Genomic DNA, 23,226 nt, shown 5'->3' with positions numbered 1-23,226 from the left:
ATTTCTCAGTCTTTAGTCACATTTGCCTAGATAATTCTTATATAGTACTATAAAGATGTCACGGTCCAAGCACATTACATGTGTTATCTGCTTTGACCCAACAACCTAAAGGATTTGTCACTTAGCGTGTGTACCATAGAACTCAAGAGTTTGTACCTTGGCTACACCATCATTGAGCCCATAAGCGTGTATATCCATTGAACTTGTTTTATACCTTATAAAACTCATTATTTTCCTCTCCCATTTGAAAGAAATGTGTAAAGATTTCCACTCATATTAGGAAAAATTAGTCAAAATATGAGAATGTTGAAGCTTCTGAATTCCAATTTATAACAATGCTGACTAGTTTTCACTTTCTATTCAATCTATTTTGAGCTATAATTTATAAAAACATGATGTCATGACTCAGTGAACAAGAATCTGTTAATTTCCACTTTCTTGATGCAAAGAAGAAGATGAACAACAATTTTGAGAGTTTGCTTGAAGAAACAGAGTATATACTATATAGAGATCGATATATATTCCTAATTTGTTTAGAAACGTTATAATCCTTTTTGAAGGGAGAGAATATAATTAAAATATGGTAATTAATTTACCACTAAGTTTTTTTAGAGAGGGTAATTAAATTATTATTATATATATAAAGAAAAAAAATAATTAAGTAAAGAAAGATTGTTTCTGATAGACTCTCGATTCAAGAAAGTAGAAATAACTGAAATAATGACGGTCATGATAAAATGCTAAGGCAACCTTACAAATCATTTTAAACAACATTCATAATAAGTTATTTCGATAATTAAAGTGCAAAAAAATATAAAAATAAAAAATCAAACTAAAAAGATAAAGAAACTATTATATTAATTTAATTAATAGTAGAAAGAAATACGCCAGACAATGATAAACAACATAATGCCAATAAATTTGAGACCATTAGATGAACAATTTTGCAGGTAAGAAGTAAAACCATGTTTTTGCTCTCTTCTATGTCACGTAGATAGGTGAGCTTAAGATTTTCATCTCAACATCAACTTCACCAATTCTTATGGATTTTATTTGGGCAATCGAGATAATATTAAATTAATTTAGGAAAGAGGACTAAAAATACCTCTCGATTTTATTTTATTAATTAAATATATTCTCGTCGTTAAAATGAAGTTATTTTTATCCCGCCATCTACAAGTTTGTAGATAGCTGAGGTAAAAATATCTTTATTTTAATGACTAATAAAATAAAGTCAAAGAATATTTTTTAACCCTTTTTCCCATTTATTTATTTTCATATATTCAAATCTTGTTGAGCAAAGTAATCCAATCGAGTAAATTAAGGTCCATGCAAGTTAGTCTAAATATCGTGATCGAAAAAGAAAATAAGTTACAAAAAAATAGTAATATAAATCGAAATAATTAACAACATACAATATTTAAAAATATATTGAAATTTTTGTTGACTCTCAAAGTTTCACAAATGTCACATAAATTGAGATAAATTTGAGTAATTTGCCCTTTTGTTTCAATTTTCTATATTTATTTTTAGTATTTTCTCCGTTTCATGTTATGTATTTTAAAAAATTATAATAGTAATTCATAATAATCAACAACTTAAATTTCATATGTGGGCCATATAAATTGCAACACAAGAAAATAACATATATTATTTAAGAATTACGTACTATAAATCAAATTAACAATTTTAAAATACTTAAAAATCTATATAATAATATAAATCTGAATCATAGGGAGGCTGATGTGGCATGCTTCTAAAGTCAGGATACAAAATTTTGTTCTTTGATTTTTTTTTTTAATTTTTTCTTAATTATCTATTTAATAATTTAAAAATCTATCATATTTATTATATTCAATTATTATTGATGAGTTACGAAAAAACATTCATCTTTTTGCATTTTCCACTTAAATAATGTGTCTTCTCAACTTCCTCCCTTATTCTTAGACTCAAACAATCTATAAATAACAATCCTATATGAGTGTTTGATACTCAATATATTATTTTTGTGGTCAGATAATTTTTTTTTTGTTTCACTTAATTTTCTTCTCTTTTAAGTCATCTGCAGCCACTCAAGTGGTCCGCATTATTCATTTAGACACCTCAACTAATCTTTGTGCCAATTGAACACTTTATTTGTTCAAAAGTCATTCCTATTAGACACAAAATGCTGACATGGCAAAAAACGTGTAATTCACTTTCTTTGAGCGCGTAAATTTATTAAAAATATATTTTTTTCTTTTTTTTTTCTTAATTTATCCCCTAAGTTAATTTTAAAAAAATTAATTAACAAAAATGAAGAAGGATAGTTGTCTTCTTCCCTCTTTCTATCATATCATTCTTTCACCATTTTTATCTTTTTTTTTTTATTTACAGAGCACAGCACACTCCCTCCACCTCTCTTTCTCTCACCCTCATTGTTCTTTCCTGCTTTCCTCTTTTTTCTTATATCGATTTTCGTCTCAAATATCTCGAAGAAGTTTCATTTACAATGATTAAAAAAATATAAATAGATTTTCTTGGGCAAAAGTATGTTAATTTTTTTTCAATTCTAATAAATAATTTCTAAGACAATGAGTGAAAATTTTAATGCTATCGAAATGAAAGAAAATGCATATTTAGCTTGAGACAACAATGGTGTGTCATTGTAGCTCCATTGAAGAAAAGAAAGAGATGGAGCGATACCAACTCCATGGAAAATCAGAAATGGGTTTCTGAAGGAGGAAGAAAGTGGGGAGGGTGGAGAGGCTTTAATTAAAAATAATTTTTTAAATTTTTTTTAAAATACTTTATGAATTAATTATATAGAGGTTTTAAAAAAAATTAAATGTAATGCCACGTGTCATCATATTATTGGTAAAATTAATATGAATTCGCGTTTGAAATACACGCGTTTTTGTTTTTCAATTGATTGTCAGTTTGTGTCAAATAGGTATAATTTTTTTAAGGTTTAAGTGTTCAATAGGTACATTCCTTAGTTGAGGTGTTTAAGTGAAATATGAGGACAACTTTAAGTGGTTACAGATGACTTAGGCCTATTTTTTAAATTTTGCAGGAACATCAAGCAAGTTTCATTGAACATACATGCATGTATCAGTGAGAGGAAAATCAACAACGCACCAAAACAACAACAACAACAACAATCAGAAAGAAGACAAAAATAACAAGCAACAGAAATAGAATAACAAAATTAACACAACACACTACAAGTTAATTTAGAGATGAGGAGAATAGATCTTCGAATGAACAAAAACCTCGTGACTCTTTTACTTTGTTTGTTGTTCTTCTGATGATGGAGTGTTATTTTTCATGAAAAGAGAAAGAGTTGATTTCTCATGATAATTCTGAAGATACTGATGTAAGAAGAAAAATCATGTAATAATCAAATTTCTTCAAAATATAAAGAGTTTTTGAAATGAGACTGCATTATAATTTCTTCTTCTACAAAAATTATATATTGAGAGAAATAATCATTTTGATTGAGAAACTTATAGAATGAATAATAAGTGGTCCAAGAGCAAGAAAAATTATTTAGAGAGATTTAATTTATTTATGGAATTCATATTAAATTAGGAGGAGAATAAGGAGAAATCTATTATTTTTATTTTTATTTCAATTTTTTTATTTTTTTTCTTAAAACGTATTTCTAATTTATTTTTTCTTACGTATCTTTAATTAATGTTTGTTTTATTATCTTTTATATATTTCTAACTGAAATTTGTCTATATTTTTGTTTAAAAAATTTTGTTTTTAGATTTGATGCTTATTTCTAATTCTAAACAATCGAAAATTTCACTTTCAAATTTTACTGAATATCAAAGCTGACCATATTTAGTTTCATTCATAATTAGTTTTACTTTCTTGCCTTAATTTGATCTCTTTATCATAATTTATATCATTTATTTAAATTGCTTCTTTCCTTTTCTTTTTTCTTACATTTTATTTATTTATTTGTTACAAGATAATAGTTATTATAAATTGATAAGAATTGCATGTATATTTTACAAAATTAATTTATTTAAATTAAACTTAGTTTAATTCTTCTGCGAATATCTATACGTAATAATAATAAAGTTAAAGTTAGAAAAGGATGACAACCTTCTCATTTCAGATATTTATTTATTTGATCATATTTTTTTAACACTTTCTCCTATATTTTCTTAAAATAATTGCTAAAAATTGTGTCTAGATTTATTTATTTATTTTTCTAATTCTTATTTTGTGCATTTTACCTAATTTTTAATGAACTTTACCTTAAAATTTTGCACAATATCAAATATGACCATACTTAAATCCTTTTATCATAGATGCTATTAATTTTTAAAATTTTCTTTCGTTAAACTCATCATTAATGTACTTTATATCATTTCCTTAAATTAATTTTTATCCTTTCTTGTTCTTTTTATTTATTTATTTTAATTTACCTAATTTTTAATGAATTTTTTACCTTGAAATTTTGCACAATATCAAATATGACCATACTTGAATCCATTCATCATTGATGCTATTAATTTTTAAAATTTTCTTTCCTTAAACTCATCATTAATGTACTTTATATCATTTCCTTAAATTATTTTTTTCCTTTCTTTGTTCTTTTTATTTATTTATTTTAAAACTAAGTGTTAATGCATTTTCATTATACATAAATAAACTTTAATTTGTCATTTATTTCTAATTTCCGTTTTTTTGTTTTTTTTTTTCTCTTAAAACGTTTTTTTCTTATCTATCTTTAGTTATAGTTTTTTTTCTTTTATATAACTTAATTGAAGTTTGTTATTTTTTTTTCGTATATCTTTGATTAAGGTATATATATATATATATATATATATATATATATATATATCCTAAAAAATTTTCACTTTTTATTTTTTTTCGTTTTTAAATTTAATAATTTTTAGTTTTTAAAAACTAAAAATTTTCCCTTCAAATTTTACTGAACATCAAAGTGACTACATCTAATTTTATTCATAATCAATCATATTATTTTTTCTTACTTCATTTTGATTATTACTTTCATTTATATCATTTCCTTAATGCACTTCTTTTTAATAATTTTTTTACCTTTTTTAATTTATTTTTTACAAGATATTTGTTATTATAACATTATAAGAATCACATTTGTATTTTTTTTACAAAATTTAGCTTTTTTTAATTTAGATCACTTCTTCGGCTAAAGATTCATGTATATACATGTGTAATAATAAAATTAAAATTAGAAAAAGATGATAACATTCTAATTTCAGATATTTGTTTATTTTAATCAATTTTATTTTGACATTTTCTCTTATATTTTTCTTAAATAATTGTTGAAAATTATGTGAAAGTTTATTTATTATTTTCTTTTTTTTAATACTTTTCAAAATTTTAAAAAGACAGAAAATACTATCTCAAAACTGAATTATCAAATACGCTCATATTTAATTCATTTCATCATTGATGCTATTAATTTTTTTAAATTTCTTTCTTTAAATTCATCAATAATGTTACGCATTTCCTTAAATCATTTCTTTTCCTTTCTTTTTTCTTTTTACTTTTTATTTCTTTGTTTATTTCAAAATTTTATTGTCCTAAACTGCATAAAAATGTATGAGAATTTGATTTGCCATTTATTTTGATTTTTTAGACTATTTCTTCTACTAAAGATCAATATCTATATGTTATAAGTTTATCAATGTTATTCTTAAATGTCTATTGAAATCTATATAATAATATAAAAATGAATCATAGGGCTGCTGATGTGGCATGTTTCTAAAATGAGGATTCAATTTTTTTTTTGTTTTTTGATATTTTTTTTTAAAATTTCTTCATTCATTTTTTTATTAATTATTTGTTTAATAATTTTAAAATCTATCATATTTATTATATTCAATTATAATTCATTAGTTACAAAAAAAAACTTCCATCTTTTTGCATTCTCCATTTAAATAATGTCTTCTCAACTTCCTTCTATCTATTTTTTAGGACTCAAACAATTATAAATAACAATTATATATGGAGTTGTTTGATATTTATTTTCATGTTTTCCTTCATTTTTTTCGTTTTTGTTTATTTTTTCTTCATTTTCTTCATTGATCATGTATATAATAACTAAGAGAGAGAATATAAAAAAAGTGATACAGAATATGCATGACTACCATGTTCATGAAGATTATAGATATGTTTTACATAATTTCTTTTTCTATCATAGTAGCCAAACACGAGGACAAGGTGAAGACGTTTTTTTTTAATGACAGTGTTAGATTAGTTTTGTACAAGTTTGACAAAATGAAGAAGAAATTTTGTGGCGGTAATTAGTTATTTTTCAAATATAAGGTATGTATTTCCAAGAACAATATTGTTCGATAAAGTTTGGAGAGTTGCATATATAATTCTTTTTTATATTGTATAAATATTAACTTTTTCTTCTAAAATAATGTGTTGATTTTTCTAGGAAAGAAATTGACGATTCTTAAATGTCTATCTATCTATCTATATAATAATTCTTGACCTAGAATATGTGATACTTTCTCTCTATACTTTGGTGATTTTTTTTCTTCCTACTTATTATTGAACTTATTACAAAAATAAATATCTCAATAACTTTATTTCGGATTGTCTTATCATTTTCTATGATTAATATTCATTATTTTGTGTCATAATATACAAATGTTAAAGATATTAAGTCACATCCTTAATCCCTCTTAATTATAATGACTCTTCATTCTTATGAATGTATATATTGAATGTACGAAAAATGGCCTAAAATACCCTCAAAGTATTGAAAATTGTACAAAATTAAATCCCCTTCACACCCACCTATTGGGTCCAAAATACCCTTGTCATCCACCTTTTGGTTCAAAATTGACCACTTATTTAACGGTTTTATATTTAAACTATTTAAATATTTTTTTAAATACGTGGCGCTCAACTATTTGTTATAATTTAACTTATTAGTGTAATTTATAAATCAATCTACTACCCACCCATTACTAATTAAATCCCTCTAAATCAATAAACCCATCACATTAATAATGCAAGCTACTGCCAATTGAGTGTTTTAAAAAAATATAGAAGTAAATTATCATACATTCAAGTGGCTACATAAAAATCACCGATAAACTTAAAAGTCTGACTATGTTCATCTTAATTATTCTTAGGTTTCAATTATGTGATGTTACTTCATAGGTAACTTTTTTTTTCAAAATAATATATTAAAGGTTTTAAAATAAATCATAAGTGCATGAATTAATTCAGGATGTATTATTTCTTTACCTTTAATCATAAATTTCTAATTCAATTTTGAAAGAAAATGTCCTCCTAAATAAGCGGCTCAACCTAAATTTAATTGGGGCTTCAATTCGGACTAGAATAATTTTGAATGTTATTTTCAGTAATCTATAATTTCATCGTGTTTTAGTAGTATTTATGACGATTTTGATATTATAATTGAATTATTAATTAAGTGAAGTTTAGTTAGTAATGAGTGGATAATGGATTGGTTTATAAATTATATTAATAAATTAAATTTATAATTAATAGTTGAACGCCCAGTATTTAAAAAAAATATTTAAAGAGTTTAATTTTAAAACAATTAAAAAATGGTCAATTTTGAACCCAAAAGTGGATGACAAGGGTATTTTGGAGCCAATAGGTGGATGAAAAGGGCATTTTGGAGCCAATAGGTGGATAAAGGATAATTTTGTACCATTTTCAATACTTTAAGGGTATTTTAGGCCCTTGTTCGTTGAATGTAATATTAATTTGCAATATGAAATATATTCTTAATATTTTTGTATATATATAAGCTAAAAAAAACTGAAGAATTAGGAATTTGTGTATGCCATGTTTTTCATTTTTTTTTAGCTAATTCTTTTTTTTCTCTTTTTTTTTTGTGTAATTTTAAATGTATCTTCTTTCTAACATTATTTTTGTTTTTAATTTTAATTAATTTTTTTAGTAATTTTTATATGATAATTTTTTAGGTAGGTGAACATATCAATACTAGAAAGTATGTATGATGAAGTTATAACAAAGAGGAGGAAGAAGTCCGATCTAAAAAAAGTTGATGTAAAAAACTAAAAAAGTTCAACTAAAAATTATGTACCTTATAGATGACTTGGAATAATTATTATTACAAAATATAGATATATTTATTTGATTTTTCATAATTTATCTTTTATGATTTAGTATAAAAATTTAATTCATTTCTTAACCGTGCGAAGTACGGCCAAGTACACTAGTTTATATATAAACTCTATCAACTCTGCTACGTCCATTCGAGTCATATAAATTCGAGACAGATAGAGTAATATATAAGATGGAGGCCCAAAATTGGCTTTTGGTGCCCAAGTAAACTATATAGACTTTTCTTTTCAAAAAAAATCTTACAGAAGTCCCAAATCGCAATTCTCCGTTAAAAATACTATAAAGCACAAATTGCGCTTATCCCGCCCTTTTCGCTCTTACAAAATTGATCGGCGTCCGACTTCCGGTTAGGGTTTTCTCAACGCCGCTGGAGTTAACGGAGAGCTGGCTTCTCGGAAGAGTTGTTCTTCACAAATTTTGCACTTCAATTTCCGTTTTCATTTCTGCTCAAGTTTTCGGTAAGTTCACTGCTTGTGCTTATGTGTTTTCTCTGAATGTTGATTTTCCGTTTGTTTGCAGTCGATCTATTACAGTTTTAACGGCGTAATGATGCTTTAATTTTTACTTTGTGGAATGTATGTATTCGTTTAATTTTGTATCTGGAACTGACTAAACGGATCGATCATCCCTAAACATAAAGTATTGGCGCATGTGAGTTTATGAAATTAATAGAATGCTTTTGAATCTTTGTTGTTTTAAATTAACGATATATCGAATGTACCAAATGTACTTTAATTTTTGTGATTTTGAGCATGTCATGGTTAAAATTGAAATTGAAGAGTTGTTTGAAATGGAATTCAACTTTTGAAATGGACTAAAAGGAAAGGGAGACCGACAAATCGAAATGAAAGGAGTACTATAATTTGCCTCAATTGATCATACCGTGGTAAATTCACATAGTTTGGTCAAGCGTCGGAACTAAAAATTTATCACAGGGACTAAAAGAGATGTAAAAGTGTCATGCCTAAGATATGAAACTAAGTCAAGGGGAATAGGATGTTAATCCTCTAGGGCTTCTGTGGATCATATGGCTAGAGAGAAATAGAAGAGCTTTTGAGGGAGTAGAGAAAGGCTTTTTACACTTGAGGAATGACCTATTTTTCCTTATTTCATTTTGGTGCACCCATGGGATTCCTACATGTATAGATGAGTGGGTGTTATTTGTAGAAAACCATGTCCTCTTGTAAGGTTTTCTACTTCTGGAGTTCTGGTATACTTCTTGTATACGGGTGAGCTTTTGCCCTTTCCTAATGAACTTATTACTTTATAAAAAAATTTAAGCTAAGTCAAGGGGATTCAATAGCTTATTTATATATATAAAAAAGGTAGCTGCTGATTTGGTCCGTACGCGAGGTTTGAGTCTTTTCATTTTGGGATTGGTCTATAGTTTTGTGTCAAGACTTAAGAGACACTGTTATGTCTTTTTTCTTCTTTTTTCTAGGTAAAGGCTAATGTAAAAGATTTTACTAGGGGCATCAAATTTTTTATAATAAATAATGGGTTTTGAGAGTTGTAATGTGAAGTCCACTTGTAAGATGAGCAGATAATTTCAGTTTGATCACTCTTAGCAATTTAGGATTCGAATAGTAAACCAAAATCTCTAAATGAATGTCATTTTTGAAAACAGTGCACAAAGAGAACTGTTTCAAGAAAAGAAAAATACTAAAGTAAAGCAGAGTCAATAATATTAGCTTTGCGTATGTAATATGCAGGATTAGCAAATGTTGTGGTGTGATCTAACTAAAGAATCTGACAAAAAAGGCTTGTAGGTTTTTGTTCTATTAGATTCCAATATTTAGCACAATATACATATATATATTTGGACAGCAGTACAAATATCTACATGTATCTTTTTTATACAGACTACATTATTTTTGGATTTTGTGATATGCTCCAATTATGTGGTACTAAACCATCGATGGGATTTCCTTTATACTAAACCATGTTGCAGTGAATAGTAATATTGCAGAAGACTTGAAGATTCTGTGGTGATAGGAAGCAGAGTGACTATTTGCCTCATTAATCTTTCCTAATTCTTATAACGAATGGTTCTTTACTATGTAAAGTTGGTTCGTTTACATGACATTTCTCTCAATAACAACTTGATTTGGTACTCTGCATAAAGGGATAGCTGTTGTTCTTCTTATTATTGTAAATGAAGGTATGAAGCCTTTGTTTGCAAATCTTAGTGATACGAAGTCATGGCATCGTAATCAAAGTCATTTTGAAAATGGGAAGTGCTATCTCGACTGAATGGCAATATAGATATATAAGGTTGTCAAATTTTGCTAGTGATCTATGTTGTATCTAGTTGTTTCTCTCTCTCATAGGTGCCACACTCATAATTATTGTTTTTCTCTTGATACAATTAGAAAATTAATTCTGACTTTTACAGGTTATAGGAAGCATGGAGCCTGACTATGCTTCACGTAAACCTCGGATTCTGCTAGCTGCAAGTGGAAGTGTGGCAGCTATCAAATTTTCAAATCTATGTCAATGCTTTTCTGAATGGGCAGAAGTCAAAGCTGTTGCAACAAAAGCTTCTCTTCCATTCATAGACACAGGGTCATTTCCAAGAAACGTCGACCTTTATACAGATGATGATGAATGGTCCGTTTGGAAGAAGGTGGGTGATGGTGTGCTACACATTGAGCTCCGTAGGTGGGCTGATATCATGGTTATTGCCCCTTTATCAGCAAATACGCTTGGAAAGGTGATGTCTCCTTGTATCTTCTTACTTATCATTCCATGACATTGGATACTAAGTTGCTTGGACTCTCCAAAAATGTTGCCGCACCCATGTCAGATCCTTCAAAAATACACTGTTTTTGGAGGATCCGACACACACCCATCGACAATTTTGAAGAGTCCAAGCAGCATAGATTGGATATACATTTTCACTGCAAGAAATAAATTCATTTCCTTGTATACTACTAGTTAACCATAGTGATATAACTAAGTTCAGATAAATGTTCAAAAATTACTAATTTGACTGAGGACCTAGACTTAGTAAAGTTATCATGGAATTTGGTTCCCTGGATACTCGTGTGTCCATGGCAAGTATCCTGAAAGTGAAAAGATCTGTGGCAAGTGTGGAAATTCGGTAAAACAGGCGTCCGGAATATTCAGATATTAACATAAAATATTCGAAGGATCTGCATCTCATAGTTATACAGTCATTTGAGGTTACTAGATTACTCGTTTCTTTTTATGGCACATATAAATTGATATGTATTCTTATGATGTAGATTGCTGGTGGATTGTGTGATAATTTGCTGACCTGCATTGTGCGAGCATGGGACTATAAGAAACCCTTTTTTGTGGCACCAGCAATGAATTCATTTATGTGGTATAACCCATTCACAGAACGTCACCTTATGACAATTGACGAGCTTGGCATCGCTCTTATACCACCAGTATCAAAGAGGCTTCCCTCTGGAGATTATGTAAATGGAGCCATGGAAGAGCCTTCTTTCATCTTCTCAACTATAAGACTCTTTGTAAAGTCGCGATCACAATCAGGGGGTAGTGGATCATGAGAGTTCATTTACCATTTCATCCGTGGCATAGAAATTGCTTTTGAAGTTCGCCACAAGAATTTTGTCCCAAAGATCCTACCTGTATCTGGTACAATCTCTTACATGTTTTGGCATGTCGTTCTTCTCCCCTGTACTTTTGTGTCTCCCCGGCTGTATCGTTCATACTCTTTAGAGCTACTTGACTTACATTTTTTGTGGAGATATTATGCAACTCCAAGTAGTATTAGCTGATAAAAGTGGATGTAATCATGGGATGGTATGTCCCAAATTGATGCAGCTTCTTGATTAGCGTAGCGAATGATGCTGGAAACTCAAATCTATTTTTAGAGTAGGTTTACTTGTATAAATTTGTTGATCTCACAGGCTTATTGAACTATATAAAATGAGTGATTTTACAAGCTTCATTCAGCAAAAGATAAAAAAATGCACCAGCCGGGAATCGAACCCGGGTCTGTACCGTGGCAGGGTACTATTCTACCACTAGACCACTGGTGCCTTGGTGTTGTGCATGCAGTGAAATATCATATTGGTTTGGTGAAACACATGTCATGCATACTTTTTTGTGTATAATTCATCCTAGATCTTTTTCTTTCTATTCAATTTCGTTTCCATTTGCATATATGGTAACATGTTCTATTTTATTACTCCTTCCGTCCCACTTTATGTGACATTTTTCGCATTTCGAGATTCAAATAAGTCTATCTTTGATCGTAAATTCTTCATATATTCTTTTAACATTTTGAGTTATCAATTATTGTGACTTATAGTATTCTTTACGTAGTTTACAAATATGTAAGTTTCATTTTTAAAAATTTGAAGATTCTATGCGCAAATGTGCGGTCAAAGTTAAATTGTTTGACTATCGAAAAATGAAAAGTGCCACATAAAATGGGACAGAGAAAGTATTATTTTTAAAAATATTGTATGTGATTCTTTTAAATTGCCTTAATTTTATATTGATTTTTAAAGTTTGGACGAAAAACTATATATTTACAGTCACTTATTAATAAACTCTGCTTGCTGTGATTTGATTAATCAGCTTGAGATTTGGCAATATCACAGATTTATTGTAGAGCTTACATCTGTACCAAAATAAACATACTTATTTCTTACTCCTAATTGTACAGTTAATGTTAATAATATTCTTTTAATTTTTCTGTACAACTTTATACCCTATAGTACTTTTTTTTCCAGATATAATACTTTAGAGAAAGTCAACTAAGCAACTTATTTATTTTAATAGGCAATTATGTAGAGAGGCCTGCATTAAAACAACATAGATTAGCAGACAAGTGTGCATGTGGGACCATGTGACAACTGCCAATTAATTTAGTTTTGAACTTTGAAGTTCAATTAGGATGTGTTCAATAGGGTTTGAAAAATGTAGAAAACTATATTACATTTTACTAAACTTTTAAAACTTAACAGAATAAAATTGTCAACCAACATCAATAACATATGTAATGTTATTCTATAAGTAGGATTCGAGAATGTATTTAAATAGCGTAGACATATAGAATAACGGGTACTAGCCAACAAATTAATTTAATGTTATTCTATCAGTAGAGTTCGAGGGTGTATTTAAATGGTGTAGACATATAAAATAACAGCTACTAGCTAGTTGAATATCCGTTGTCGACAAATTAGTTTATGTTATTCTATAAGTAGGGTTTGATGGTGTATTTAAATAGCGTAGACATATAAAATAATGAGTACTAGCTAGAAATTAGTTTTTATACGTATATTAAACCTTTAACGGAAATTTTTAACTTTACCATGGATAATATATAACCTTATTTTATTTTATATTTTCTTTTAAAAAAAAGTCTAAGAGCCAATAATAAAAAAATAAGTAAAAAATACAAGAAGAAAGAGAATGTATACAATGCACTGAATACTTGAGTGGTAACTATCAAAATATTGGAAGGGCAGATGAGAATACTTCCTCTCCTCAAATTTAATTTGTTCCTATTGACTATTTTGTGTCAGAAAATATTTTATTCTCTTTTTTTGATAATTTATTTTAAAAAAATTCACTTGATATATTTAAAATTACAAAATTAGATTACATTTTAACATATTTAACATATTTTAGTTTATGATCACATTACAATGGTAGAACCATAATATTCATTAAAGAGTTTAAAGTATGAAGAAGTAACACAGAAAAAGTCAAAGAAATTCAACATTTATCGTATATATACATGAAAAATAACTTTAACCATATATAACTCTGGAAAACAAATTTTAATGGAGAGTGAATATAAGTAGATGGATCCTATTAAACGTGCCTACAATTAATATTGATATTTCATATTTGACATGCTACTACGTGCTTCCATGTTAAGTCAACTCAATTAATCCTCTTGATGACACAAAAATTAACAAATTATTATTAATTTCAAAGTCTACAAGTAAAAAGCATTGTTAGAAGAGAAAAATTTAAAAGGATCTAAGAAAATCTTTGTTAATCACCAAAAATGACTACTACTTTTTCCAAGAGAAAAACTAAGATCTCCAAAAATGAACTTTTTAGCTTAGCTAAACTTGTATTTCTTATACCTGTTACAATCATCATCTTCCTTCTCATATTCTTATGGTCGTCATCGTCCACCATTATCTCTGGTAATGTTATCCATCTCTGCTTCCAATCGCGTAAACTCAATGATCTCTATTGCATTTCTGCAGGCTCACACTCGAATCTTGAAGCCTCGAGTTCCCTTTCATCAAATCTTACTACTAGTGCAACGAAATTTGTTGATGACTTGCAACAAAAATCAACGCGTCTTGGTATACCAATCCCTCCAGGGTACCATGCCTTTAGAAATGGCATGGTTAAAAGTGATGAGGAGTTGCTTGTTGCTTATAACGACGTTGAGGATCAGTTAGAAATGCATCGATCATGGACATCAACGATACAGAATCATAATGCAACGTTATGTGATGGCAGGGGAGTTTATGTGTACGATTTACCAACAAAATTTAACAAGGATTTGGTGTCTCAGTGTGCTGATATGGTTCCGTGGGTCGATTTATGTGATTATTTCAGCAATGATGCAATGGGTGAACCAGTACACAAGCTAGGAAAAGGATGGTACCAAACTCATCAGTATTCTTTGGAGTTGATATTTCATTCAAGAGTTATGAATCATCCTTGTAGAGTACATAACATAAGTGAAGCAGATCTTTTTTATGTGCCTTTCTATGCTGGACTTGATGTATTGAGATGGCATTTCAAGAATGTAACAAATGTTGTCAAGGACTCTTTGGGGCTAGAACTTGTCAAATGGCTCGAGTCGCAACCAACTTGGTTTAAAAGATCAGGTAAAACAGAGGCGGATCAAAGATTTACACCTTTTATAATAGTATTGTACTATTTAGAGATATCGTGAGTTTCACATTTCAACTATCAGTTGTTCACTTTTCATACTTGAATGAACTATCACTTTTTTTTCGTGAGTTAGTCATCTCAACTATTATTTACGTGTTAAAACACACATAGTTGAGTAGATGGTGATAGTTCAGGTAGGAAAAAGGAACAACATATATGTGTTTCAACTTTTAATACATAGATACTGATAATTCAGATAGGAAAAGAGAACAACTGATAGTTAAAAGATCATATCTTTTGTTATAACGTGCGAGCTACATGCAGGTAAAGATCATATCTTTGTACTTGGGAAAATTTCTTGGGACTTCAGGAGATATAGCAACTCGAATTGGGGGAGTAGGTTCTTGGAGCTAAACGAAATGCAGAATCCGGTGAAGCTATTGATAGAACGACAACCATGGCACCTCAACGACATAGGGATACCTCATCCAACTTTTTTCCATCCACAATCAGACAATGACATAACAACATGGCAGTTAAAACTCCTCAACGAAAGTCGAAAAAGCCTGATAAGTTTTGCTGGTGCAGCAAGGCCTGATGCACCAGAAAGCATCAGGTCAATCTTGATCAATCAATGCACTTCAACCAGTGACCAATGCACATTCATGAACTGTAGTTCAGGTTCGTGTGATCAACCCGAGTCCATCATCGAGTTGTTCATTGAATCAGAATTCTGTTTACAGCCTCCGGGCGATAGCCCTACAAGAAAATCAGTGTTTGATTCACTTATATCAGGTTGTATTCCAGTAATATTTGATCCATTTACAGCATACTATCAATATCCTTGGCATTTACCACAAGATTACAAAAAATATTCTGTTTTTATTGATCAAGAAGATGTTAGGAACATGAAAGTTAATGTTGTAGACAGGCTAATGAAAATTCCTGCAGGGGAAAAACAGAACATGAGAAGATATATAATTTATGAGTTGTTGCCTGGATTAGTGTATGGAGATCCAAAATCCAAGCTGGAGAAATTTCAAGATGCATTTTCTATAACTATGAATAATTTATTTGAAAGGTTGACTAGATTGGAAGTATGATAAATATGTTAGGTTTCGAAGGGGAGCATCGGTCGTAACAGGTAAAGTTGTTGTTGTCATGCGATCAGGAGGTCAGGAGTTCGAGGTGTGGAGACAGTTTCTTGTTACGTAGGATGAGGTTGTGTACAATGGTTCGGTTTTCGCCAGAATATCCGCATATAGTGAAAGCTTAGTGCATCGGGCTGTCTAATATTGATGTTGGTTTTGTTTGCTTAAATTAATCACATGTATCTTACATTAGTCAGAATTTACTAATCTTTTTTACATGTTCATCACCTGTAAGTCAGTTAAGTACTACTTTTTCCCATCCTTTAAATAGAATTGATAGAGAAAGGAATGATGAAATTTTCAATGATTTGTACAAGTATATATACACAAAAAATAAAGAAAATTGGAGTATTTCTACTCGTGTACTTGAGTCCTATTTCTAGTTGTGTAACAAACTTGTTAAAAAGAAATTGTCCTTCTGAAGTTGGTGATTACTTTATCTAGTGGCCGATCCAGAATTTTCATTGAGGGGTTCAAAAAATAAATGTGTAAATAAGACTTTAGAAATGAGGCCCTTGAATTTTTTTGGCTCAACACATTTTAAAATGAAAAATAAGGTTAAAACAAGCTTGAAAAATAGAACTGGTTTTTTCTTTTAAAAAATAAACTGAATTAAAAAAGGAAAATAACAATATTTTCATATGGATTTGAATTGGTGCGTGCAACTTAATATTCAGGGGACTTGCTACTGAGTCATTTATTTCTATTTATTATTAAGGGAATTCAAAATATATATATCTACAAAAATATAGAAATTTACCTTATATATGATGTATTTTTTTATTGAGGGGGTTCGAATGAATCCTAGATTCAACATGGGTCCGCCCCTGACTGGCCCTTATTACTTGGCAGGCTTCTAAAATATATTTATTTAAGTGTATTTTAATAAGTTACCATCATCAATATTGCTTTGAAACTATAAATTTGAGTACCACTCTATATATGTAGTTATTAACATTAAGAGTTTGTATAAAAAAAAGTATTTAAAGAATTTTCAAACTCAATAAATAAGAGCTGTTTCAAAATTAAAATTGATAAAATCTTTTTAAAGTTCAGTAATAAAATCGAACGGATTAAATATATTATCAACTAAAAAGAAACGGAGAAATCAATTATAAAATGATTATTCATAACTTTGCATCTAACAATTTGACTTTAGGACATCAATAGTATTGAACAACCCTAAATTTAGGTATATTACTCTTAGATTTAGCTTTCAATTTTATTCATTTTATTTAAAAAAAATCAATATGTGATATTTGTATTATTGGATACCCTTCAATCTTCATTTGCATCAGAAAGAATATTTATTTAAAAGAAAAAAATATTTTTAAATGATAAAAATATAATTTCTTAAATAAGAAACAAAAATAAGATAACTAAAAAAACCCGAAGGAAATATCTTTTTTTTTAATTTCCTATTCAGTGATCAAAGTCTGTACTAAAACTCTGATTAAGTTTAATCGTACACTATAAAGCTCATTTGGAGATGACGCTTCCAACATGATTTTCTCTATACCCAAAACTCGAATTTAAAATTTTTAATTAAGAATAAAACAATCTCATTATTACACCGCAATCTCACGTTAATCGTTACTTTTAATTGTTTCCACGTTATTTGATTAATAGTACTATCATTTAAGATTCCTCTGCCTCAACGTCATTGAATACATATTATTTGCCCAATGAACAAATGGAAACACACTTAAATAATTTTGCACAATCTTTCTTAGTTGGAATATTATATTGTCACAAACAATAGAATACCTATAGGTCGAGATTTTTTTATCTTTAATTAAAAATATTTGAATTTTAATTTTAAATAATAAAATATTTTATCAAGTGTTTAAGAGACGGTAAGTATTTCGAAGAGTAACAATAACTGTGTTTTAAAAACTACAAAAATTAATTTTTTAAAAATACTTGTAATTTTAGAAAACATCTTTAAAAGTTTGACCAATATTAATAGCGGCTAAGAAGTGTTTTTTTTTAATTTAATTAGCCAAACACAATATTTTTCAATATGATTAGTCAAATACGAATGACTTTTTATCAAAAACAAAAAATACTTTTTTGAAGAATATTTTAATTTCTTTTTATAGTTGCTTGTAAGCTCCAACCCTTTGTGATTCTTTCATGATTTAGTCTCACAACATTAAATTTGAAAATAGAGAATATTTATCGTTTAAGCAATCTTTTCTTATTCATTTCTGAAAAATGAGTTGGTTTTAAAAAGATTATTAAACAAACTATAAGTAAGATTCAAACACGAATATGTGACACCAATACAATATTTTGAACATATATCTTTTTTTAATTTTTTTGATGATTTAAATCGACGATATTAAAATTGAAAATTAAAAATATTTACTATCTAAACAAAATTATTTATCTACTTTTCAAAACAAATCCATTTTTTGAAATGTGAAAAAACAAATGCATTATTGGGTATTTTGGCATCGGATATTACTCCTATATTAAAACCTTAAATAGGTTCACACTTCACATCATCACTTACGTAATAATAATTTAGTAAATAAACAAAACATATGTTCACACTCATCCATAACCCAATGTGAAACCAAGAAGAAGTCTTTTTAATTTGAAAAAAGCTCAAGTATGTCAATTATATTCATTCGAGAAAAGATTTATCTTTGATATTGCTTGTTAACGAAAAATAATTTCTACTCTATAAAATGATTTTTTATATATGGTCAATTATGATTTCAATCACATTATTAGTTAAAGAGAAAATAGATAAATATATCTCCAAATTATAGTAAATGGTATATTGATACCCTTCGTCATATTTGTGGGATATTGATGCTCTTGCCATTCAAAAACTAGAGTATACATGTCTTTCGCTCTAACGGAAAACTAAATAGGGACACCTGGCGCAATCTTATTCTTCGATCTGATATGTAATAAATGTCGGATCGATAGATAAGATTATGACATGTGTATATCTGTTTGTATAAATAGTATACATGCTCTAGTTTTTAGACGTGTGCATCATTGTCCCAGAAGTATAACGAAGGATATTTGCATACTATTTACAATAATCCGGGGATATATTGTCCTTTTTCCCTTGATTAAATTATTTTTCTAAAGAAAAAAAAGGCTCAATATGTCTTTGAACCTTGAGAAAAAAATCGTATATTTCATTCGTGAAAAGATTGACTCATTTATGTTATTTCAGTTAACCCATCCCTCTCCTGCATTCGCACTATATCCCCGCCCTGTCCCCACCCCATAAAGCCAGACCACGCCCCGTCTTGCATGAGACAAAATCTGCCCCGCTTCACTCCTTACCATTGTCATCCCTAAGTGTTTAACATTCGAACAACTCAATTTACTTTAAAACAAGGAGAGACATCACATTTTTGTCTGCATATAAATATTCTTTGTCACTTAATTATGATGAAGTAATACGCATTTTGTTTCAGATATAATACACATCTGATTCAATCTCAACTAATATTTATATCTTTCAATTTTAAATAAATAAACACATTTCGTCTATAAATTTAACGAAATTTATCATACAGAGCGGGATCCATCTCACAAGATTTAAATAGAATAAAAATTTGAGAGTAAATATTTTTCATTAAATTGGGTCCCTACCACCTATCAGAACTTGCCATTGACAATTTTTCTTCCCCCAAAACAGTCGGAATTAAATGCCCAAACCCCAAAAAAAAAAACTTTAAATAGAGCTTCATTTCTCATACAAATTCACTAAAAATCGAATCAAAATCTCAAATCTCATCTATTCATACATTATGTCTCTCAAAGTTTACGTCGATCGTCTTTCTCAACCTTCTCGTGCTATTCTCATCTTTTGCAAGTAAATCTTATCTTCTCATCATTCCTTTTGTTACTTATTTTCTCTCAATGATCTTAATCTTATTATCGTTTTTTCTTTTGGTTTTTAAGATTAAATGGAATTGAATTTGAAGAGGTTAATATTGATCTTGCTAAAGGTCAACATCGCACTCCTGAATATCAAGGTTCGTTTCTTTGTTCGTACATTTTGAAGTTGAAACTCGAAATATTAGAATTTAAAGTTTTGTCCGTGAAAGTCCCAAAGTTGATTCTCAGCTAGTTTTTGTAAATTTGAAATTTCATGGCCAAACAGATAAATTTTTAAAATCTAGATCAGACTCAATTATTAGATTACTTTTTTTTTTTAAAATAGTGTTTTTTTTTCATTTGCAGAAGTTAATATCATGAAGCAAGTACCAGCCATAGTTCATGATACTTTTAAGCTTTTCGAAAGGTAATTCTAATTTCTTATATAAATTACTGATATGCAGGGACGGAGCTAGAGATTTTTTTCGAACTCTGTTTTTGTTTGAAGAATATGTATAAATTATTATTAGAATCTACTAACAATTTCAATTGAAGTGGGTAAAACGTGGTCGTGGAGGTTCTGTGTATCTGGTATCAAAGATACATATATATATATACGAATTCCTGTTTGTCCATTGTTAGATCTCGCTTTTGGTTGATGTTAAAATGATTTATACATGCACCAGAAATTTCTTTAAGTGATTCTCTTTGATTGAAATTGTGTGTGACAATTGTTCCGGTGATGTAATGTATGGCTTGTTTATAGTGATGTAACATAAATTTTTCTCTGTGCTTTGTAGTCATGCGATTCTTAGATATCTAGCTTCTGCATTTCCGGAAACTGCTGATCATTGGTAAGTTTAGTTCTGTCCGCTTCTTAATTTTAGTTTTTAATGTAAACATTGGACTATAGATTAATAGGATTGGTGATCTACAATATCCTCAGGATTTTTTTGTTTTATGATGAAGGTATCCAAAAGATCTGCAGAAAAGAGCAAATGTAGAATGTGTCTTGGATTGGCACCATGCTAACTTACGTCGTGGTTCAGGTACTTCTTTTGTGTGTTGAAGATACTCTTTGCTCCCATATTTGTTCATTGCTGGGTGGTTAATTTGCTATGAGTTTTTCAATTTGTTACAGAATGCACTTAATCAGATTTAATAGGGTTATCACACATCGGATTGGGTTAGGCCTGAGGTCTATTGAACATAGTATCAGAATCAGGCCTATGGTCCGATGTGAGCCGTTGTGTGGGGGAGAGAGGGGGGAAGGGTGATTATATACCTTGGTTTATGATTGTTCATACTCCATTTCGGACAGTGTTTGGGCGTGAGGGCAGGTGATGAGAATGATCACTCCTTAGATGACTTGGGTAATTCTCATCCCTTTGAGCTAGCTTTTGAGTGGTGGAAGGTCCATTTAACAGTTAGGGGCACCACTCGCTATGTATCCTTGGTGGCTTCAGCTAGTTTGCTTGTGGCCTCATCATTTCTACTGCAATATACGTACGTCTTTTGTTGTTTCTCAAGGATCATTCTTCTGTTTTCAGCGGGATATGTCTTTAACACTATACTGGCACCTGCATTTGGATTGCCTTTGAATCCACAAGCTGCTGCAGAAGGTAAAAATCTCCTTTCTGCATCTCTTGCAACGATTGACACCTATTGGCTGCAGAAAGACGGAAGCTTTTTGCTTGGAAATTCCCAACCTTCCCTTGCAGATCTTAGCTTAGTTTGTGAGATTATGCAACTCCAGGTATAAAAAGACGTTTCTTGTTTTTATTTTGCATAATGATTATAACTACACAATACATGTTAAACGTCACTATGCTGATCAGGACGTGTTCCTGAATATCATGTCCATTAAAGTCTGGTTTCTTCTTGTTGAATACAGTTTCTTGACGAGAAGGATCGTGAGGGTCTATTAAGCCCGCACAAGAACGTGTTGAAGTGGATTGACGATGTGAAGAGTGCCACAGCACCTTATTTCGATGAAATACATGCAACTCTCTTCAAAGTTAGCGAGATTTTTCAGAAGCAGCGAGCTGGTGGAGCAAGCAGCTAAACGTATCCGCAATTGAAATCTATTACAATGTTGTACTCAAGGCCTGCATTATGACATTTTGTGTGCTTTAAAGGATGCATATTTCTTAGTTTGATGTGTGGTATGCTTTGTATTCTTATTTCTTAAGACAATTCTGAGAATGTTGAGTTGTACTGTACTATCTTCTCAATAAAAGCAGTTCTTATTATTTTGTCTACCAAGACTCCGCGACCTTTAAGGTCGGAGGTGGAGGATGCTTATAACCATCTGAGCCGACCATTTTTATCATTTGATATGTTAGAAATAGTCGTAATAAGGAAACACACACTGATTTTATTAGCTACCTGTTACTTGAAAAACGGTACACTCAAATCTGTTATGTGATTTAAGAACACATGAATCACCAAAATTAGACCGCATAGATGTTAATTGAGGCCAAATTAAAGGACACATTTATGTATTATATTATCTCCTCTGTGTAAGTGGAATAACTTGTCGATTTATAAACAACACATGAAATTGCTCTACTTGAACCATGTAGTATTTGTTTAATAGAAACATTCCATATGGACATATTGTTACACACACCAACTATAAATTCATCGCGATGTACTGAATTTTATACGGACTTAGCTAATGTGTGTGTCCTTCTTACTTCTAACATAATTTCGAGCTCAACTATTTATTTATTAACTCATTCTATTTTTACTCGTTCAAATTTAACTCAATCCGTTCATTTGCCACCTCTATAACCACGGTCATAAAAGGTAACATTAGGCTTCCTAAAATGAAATAATGCAAAAGCATAGAATCGTCCAAATTTACTTTTGGTACTCAATTAGTCTCCAAATGAATAGATACCAAAAGTGAAATTAAAAATCAAGGAAATTAATGGACACAATTAGTTTCGAATAAAGAGGTGGTCTACCTTAATAGTTTCTAAATCAATCTGGTAGGTCCAAATCCCCCTAATCAATATAAAACATAAAGTAAAAGCATTTAAAATTCTAATTTGCTTCATTATAATTGGTGGGTCCGAACAGGCAATAAATATATGATAAATATTTATATGTACATTTTTAGCATTTTATCTTATTCCCTTCATCCGGTATTATTTGTCATAATTTCTATTTTTAAAGTCAAATTATAAAAACTTTAACTAACATTTTAAGATATTTAATCATA

General features: G+C 29.4%; 3 protein-coding genes and 1 non-coding gene across 4 annotated transcripts; 3 read left to right on the top strand and 1 right to left on the bottom strand.

Annotated features, from left to right (window-relative positions):
- The first annotated feature begins 8,257 nt into the window (after window positions 1–8,257).
- LOC101268263 (probable phosphopantothenoylcysteine decarboxylase) lies at window positions 8,258–11,973 on the top strand. The gene is made up of 3 exons (XM_004252551.5): window positions 8,258–8,582; window positions 10,520–10,837; window positions 11,373–11,973. Exons 2-3 carry the CDS (start codon window positions 10,532–10,534, stop codon window positions 11,661–11,663), a joined length of 597 nt encoding a protein of 198 aa, XP_004252599.1. The 5' UTR covers window positions 8,258–8,582; window positions 10,520–10,531; the 3' UTR covers window positions 11,664–11,973.
- Window positions 11,974–12,087: 114 nt separating this feature from the next.
- TRNAG-GCC (transfer RNA glycine (anticodon GCC)) lies at window positions 12,088–12,158 on the bottom strand. Its single transcript has one exon. It is a non-coding gene; the product is annotated as a tRNA-Gly (tRNA).
- Window positions 12,159–13,976: 1,818 nt separating this feature from the next.
- On the top strand, window positions 13,977–16,496 carry LOC101260319 (xyloglucan-specific galacturonosyltransferase 1-like). Its single transcript, XM_004252599.5, has 2 exons — window positions 13,977–14,987; window positions 15,319–16,496. The coding sequence occupies exons 1-2, from the start codon at window positions 14,144–14,146 to the stop codon at window positions 16,095–16,097; spliced, it is 1,623 nt and encodes a 540-aa protein (XP_004252647.2). The 5' UTR covers window positions 13,977–14,143; the 3' UTR covers window positions 16,098–16,496.
- A 3,040-nt stretch (window positions 16,497–19,536) lies between these two features.
- On the top strand, window positions 19,537–22,258 carry LOC101265520 (glutathione S-transferase T1). The gene is made up of 7 exons (XM_004252541.3): window positions 19,537–19,992; window positions 20,082–20,155; window positions 20,364–20,424; window positions 20,798–20,851; window positions 20,967–21,046; window positions 21,548–21,753; window positions 21,892–22,258. Exons 1-7 carry the CDS (start codon window positions 19,928–19,930, stop codon window positions 22,060–22,062), a joined length of 711 nt encoding a protein of 236 aa, XP_004252589.1. The 5' UTR covers window positions 19,537–19,927; the 3' UTR covers window positions 22,063–22,258.
- Window positions 22,259–23,226: the final 968 nt, after the last annotated feature.

This window comes from Solanum lycopersicum, chromosome 12 (genome assembly GCF_036512215.1).
Source record: "Solanum lycopersicum chromosome 12, SLM_r2.1".
Classification (NCBI taxonomy): domain Eukaryota; kingdom Viridiplantae; phylum Streptophyta; class Magnoliopsida; order Solanales; family Solanaceae; genus Solanum; species Solanum lycopersicum.
The sequence above is the reverse complement of the archived record's forward strand: the minus strand, read 5'-3'. Positions and strand labels throughout refer to the sequence as shown.